Source organism: Cariama cristata, unplaced genomic scaffold (assembly GCF_000690535.1).
Source record: "Cariama cristata isolate BGI_N322 unplaced genomic scaffold, ASM69053v1 scaffold40485, whole genome shotgun sequence".
NCBI classification, from domain to species: domain Eukaryota; kingdom Metazoa; phylum Chordata; class Aves; order Cariamiformes; family Cariamidae; genus Cariama; species Cariama cristata.
The window spans coordinates 1-5,001 of record NW_009618865.1 but is presented as its reverse complement, the minus strand read 5'-3'; the positions used below and the strand labels follow the sequence as shown (position 1 = coordinate 5,001).

At 49.0% G+C, this 5,001-nt stretch overlaps 1 protein-coding gene across 1 annotated transcript; it reads left to right on the top strand.

Annotated features, from left to right (window-relative positions):
• Window positions 1-6: 6 nt before the first annotated feature.
• On the top strand, window positions 7-4,193 carry DCTN3 (dynactin 3 (p22)). The gene is made up of 6 exons (XM_009701021.1): window positions 7-75; window positions 1,044-1,130; window positions 1,770-1,853; window positions 2,519-2,577; window positions 3,329-3,388; window positions 4,087-4,193. Exons 2-6 carry the CDS (start codon window positions 1,088-1,090, stop codon window positions 4,174-4,176), a joined length of 336 nt encoding a protein of 111 aa, XP_009699323.1. The 5' UTR covers window positions 7-75; window positions 1,044-1,087; the 3' UTR covers window positions 4,177-4,193.
• Window positions 4,194-5,001: the final 808 nt, after the last annotated feature.

Genomic DNA, 5,001 nt, shown 5'->3' with positions numbered 1-5,001 from the left:
AGCTGGTGAAGGTGCAGGTGGCGCTGAGCAATATCGCCGGCAAGAGGGAGAGAATCAAAATCCTGTTCAAGAAAAGTGAGAGGCCTCGGGGAGGGGGGACCGGGAGGAATCGTGGGGGCTGGGGAAGCTCGGAAACCCCTGTGTGGCGTTTCGTTCCTCTAAACAAAAATGCCTTCCTCTCTCTCCCTGTGAGCCCCGTTTGACTTTGGGCTGTTGTTTTGTGTATTTGCCAGAGAAATCAGTAACTGAGTGAGATCTTTCTGCTCACAGTTCTCCCACTCAGCTATCTGGGGTGGGAAATGAGCTGCTATAACCTGTTGTTTGCTTGATGTCTGTTTGTATCAGTGCAGTGATGTGCTCTGCCTGAAATTCAGCCCTTGAAGGTTGTTGGAGCATGAGCCCCTGAAGTGACTTCTTGCATGCTTGGACTTCTTGGGCATGCTACAGCAGCTCTTCCCTGTGTGTGGTGGGAGCAATGAGGATCACGTGCAGCCACTGGTGGATGGATCTGAGGACCTGCCTCCAAACTGAGGGCTATCAGGAGCTGACACCTGAGTGGTGCTTTGACCTGCAAAGCAGTCTCTTGGCCATCTTTTGCTATCTGGTATTGCAGAAGGAGCAGACTGCGTAGGAACGATTGTTGTGGTCCAAGGCTGCAATGGCTGTTCAGTATAAAAATGTAAACCATGTCTTTGTAGATGATTTTACGGATCAGGATGGAAGACTATTGTCTGATTTTGTTTTGAGGGCAGGAAGAAGCAGATTTCACTCACCTATAATATTATTATCTAAATAAAAAGCAAGTATCGCAGGAGTCCATAAGAAAGCAGTTATTTTGCTTGAGCTATTTGTCAGTTCTTGGTCACAGTGCTCCAAAGTCACGTATTTTCAAGTGCTATAGAAATTCGTGAATGTGAAAAAAAAAAAAAAAGACCCCAAGTGGGCAGTGTTTACAAAGTAACCTGATGTATAGCATGGGGAAAATTGCACTTACATGCAATATCTCTCCTACTTTTTGTCTCCAAACCTATTTTTCACTCTAGTTGAAGATGTGATAAAATACCTTGACCCTCAGTACATTGATAGGATGGCTGTTCCAGATGCCATGAAGCTGCAGTTCATCTTGGCAGGTATGGCATGAAATGAGAGGAGATGGGGGAGTTTTTTTAGCACTGCAAAAGTTGACTTTCACCTAAGCTGGATTGGGGTGGATTTCTTTTCTTTAGTTGTAAAGATCTGGCAAGGCACCCTTTTTAGAGCCATCAGAGAGATGGTTTGTACAAGGATGTCTGTCACCTGTAGTGCTTCCTTGTGTGTGTCCATGCTGCAGTTTTATCAGTTCTGATCTTTTTAGTATTGATCAGTTTAACTCTGAATTAATAAAAGGTTGGAAAAAAAAACAACCAAACAAACCTGAAGCTATCATTTTCCTAACTCCGCTTCTGATACTTTCTAGGCTGCAACAAAAATGGAAGACCTTTGGTTATATTTTAAATACCTTCTAGTCTTGTCCTCTTTTGCCCCAAAGAATTTGGTTCAGCTTTGGGTTGGTATAATCTGCAAATGAAACTTGGTGGAGATTCTCCTGCCTTAAATTGGTGTGAACCAAGATCCAGGGATGAGCAACACAAAAGTCTAAATAAAATCATAAACAAGCCCATTTCTGTATGGCTAGATCAGCTGGAAAAGTTACCTCACCAGTATTTGTGAAAAGCCAAAGCAACGTCTTGTATTTACTGATGTTGCTGCTTCTCTCTCTCCCCAACCAGAGGAGCAGGTTATTCCTTCACGAGCAGCCCTTCTGGAGCAGGTGAAGAACCTCCAGCCCGTCTTGGACAGTGCCAGTATCCAAGGTATGCATGTTCTTCTGCAAGTTTGAGATGCAAATGCCACACCCCCAAGCTGCTACCTATCCTGTTTCCTTCTTTTTTTTTTTTTTTTTTTTTTTTTCTTCCCTTGAGCCTCAGACTACAGGAGAGGACAGCTAAGCACACAATGTGGTGTGAGTAAAGTAGGTACAAACTTAGTGGTATGTCTGTTCCTCCCTTGTGCCACTGTCATGTCCCATGCAAGGTCAAGGAGGTGATGGAGTAGGCTGGGAAGCAGGTTAGAGACACCAGCTTGGCTGGGTGGAGGCTTGCAGGGCAGTCCTGCCTATGAGCTCTTTTACATCCAGAACATCTCTCTTCCTGGCATAGGTGGAGACGCCTTTTTAATTGCTTGCCATAACATTCATCCCAGTACTTTACTCTGATGTGGGTCTTGACTAACCCTCACTGAGGGCATCCCCTAACTCATGCCATCCAGAAGCAGTTAGCAGATAAACTTAGTATTTAAGGTACAGGATAGCTAGAGCTTTTTTTATCATATAAAAGGTGTGTTTGTGGTGTGTGGCACTTGCCTTCAGTGAGTGGAGTTCTAGTGTGATGTGGTCATGGATAAGGAATGGTCTTTATTTTGGGAACTAATCCCACGTGCTGTAAAACAAACAAAAAGCATTTATCTTCTGTGCTTTCAGCGGTTCCTGACCATGCAGCCAAACTACAGCGACTCTCTCAAATCCACATACAGCAACAGGTAGCGTGAATATTCTTGACTGTCTTGATTAGCAGGGAGGAGGAACCATTTGTCAGTAGCTATACTGACACCCATGTATTTGCAGTTGCTTGAATTGCTCATTCACAGCAGGTTTTTTCAATCCCAGGATGTTCATACTGCAGTCTTAAAGAAGTTTAAGCATTTTGTGGGGGAAGTAGCTAGGGTTTCTGACAACTGAGCCTGAGTTGGAAGAGCGCTTTGCCTACCATAACCCTGCTCAAAGCAGAAGTTTGAGTGACACTTAATAAGCGGTGGTGGCTTTAACCAGCTGGCATTCCCCCATTCACTGGGACACTGAGGTAAAGCATTGCCCTCTTCCAGTGTCCTAGTCTCAGGAAGGGTGTTGATACTGTCACCTTGTGACTTCACCCTTTCCTTCCCTGTTTGAGCACTCCTGGAGCTGGCAGCGAGTAGCCTGGGCAATGCCTAATGCATTCTTTCAGCATTTTGCTGTGAGTTTCTGTTCTGGGGCAAGCAAAGCATGGATGCTGAGGAGAAGCAGGCAGTAGTGGAAGCGCAGGAGCTTTGGTGCTTCATCAGCATTGGTGTTTGTAACCTTCCTCTTGACTGTTGAAACTCTTCCAGCTGCAATGAGTGGCCACAGCCAGGGTCTGAGCTCTGGTCTCAGTACTGGCCTCGGATGAGTTTCCCCCTGTGTTGTCAGGGACTGGGAGGACAAATGTCCTTCACCATATCTATTGCTCACTCACTCCTGCTCTTCTCTTCGCAGGAACAGTGTCACAATCTCTCCAACAGTGTCAAGACACTCCTTGAAGACTACAACAAAATGGTATCCTTTGAGTCTTGGGACTGATGCAGCTGAACTGCCCACCTGTCTCCTGAGCTGCCTCCCCCCATCAGATATTGTTGGATTCCCCAGCCCTGGGTTTAATGGCCAGTGCCCTTTTCGACATGGTGACACTTGGGTCCTTGTCATACTCCTCTTGGGACCAGAGCCGAGGGCCAGAACTGGTCCTCTCTGAGACGGGAAGGGCAGAGTGCCACCTGCAAGCCAGAGCCCCTGTGCTGGATCCACTCACAGTGTGGCTCGGCACGGTGGAGCAACGCAGCCTGCGTGCTGGTGCAGAGCTTGCACTGGCAAGCTTCTGGCAAGATGTTGGCATCTCTGCCAGGTGACCGCTGGTCCCTGCGACCTGCCAGAGCCAAACAGCGCCTAATCCTGGCTGTGTAGGATCGCAGCACTAAGATGCATCCTAAAGCCACAGTGGGTAGGGAAGCTCTGCTCTTTTCTGTGGAAAGCCCCTTGAAATGCAGTGCTACGCAGTGTTCAGAAGTGCCCCCTGGACTGCCATCAGTGTTTGGTGCTGTGCAGTGGCTCAGCGCCTGGATGGTTTGAGTCCGTGCAGGCTTTCTACAGCCTGGTGCCCTAGGCCCCTCCCAAAGAACTGGTATTGTAATGGTGCTGTCAGGGCCTTGGTTTCTTCCCTGCAGTTTCCACATCTCTCTTTCCTTAAGAGTCATGTCCAGACCCTGCTTCTCTCCAAGCAGTTTGTCCAGTGGCAAGGAATACTGATGCGTCTGGAATCAGCCAAGGAAGCGAAACCTGCGGCAGAGTGATGTCAGAGCTGGGAGCACAGAGAACCCTGGGGACCCTGCTGGCCTTGGGTCTCTGTGGAGAGGCTGCAGCACAGCTTGCACCCTGCTGTCTCAGCACCTTCCCAGTTGGCATGAGTGTGCTGCAAGTGACATCGCAGGCTCTTGGGGAGCAACCTAGCTCCACGGCTGAGCTGTTTTGGCCCCAAATGGAAGCCACACTATTCCTTAATATGCCGCTGTTTGCAAATCTTGCACTTCCCTGAAATACATTTTGGTTTGTGACATATTTAAAAATCCCTTTCTGCTCTTACTGCGGACCATAGTAAAGTCCTGAAACGCTAAGTGAGTTGTCTCATCCTCTCTCGGTGCAAGGGCTGCCCCTCCCCGTGTGGTTTTTCCCTCAGCAGTGAACTGCAGAGGCCTTGTGGCAGGCTGCCGGGGATTGCCAGTGGTTACTTCCACCATCGGAGTTTGAGTTTCTCCTTTCACAAAGGTCCTCCTGTGTTTGAAGTCATCCTTTTGGAAGGGTCCCGAACCCTTCTGCTTGGTGAGACGTGGGCCAGCCGTGTGTGACCTGGGAGCCCCACAGGAATGGGGTGGGATGCTAGCATGGAAGTCTGGAGGAGCTTGGTGGTCTCTGCTCTCGCCCCTGGGCACACCGCGGCCAGGCTGCAGAAAGCCTCCCCTGGGACCTGACGTTACTCCTGGTCAGATAACGGGGGTACTTTGCTTCAGCAACGCCACGAGAACCACGTTCTCCGCGGGGAGATGCACTCACACGCGTCCTTGCGTAGGTGCACACGGAGACACCCGCTGTGCCCGGTGCAAGGCGGAGCTGGGGGGGTG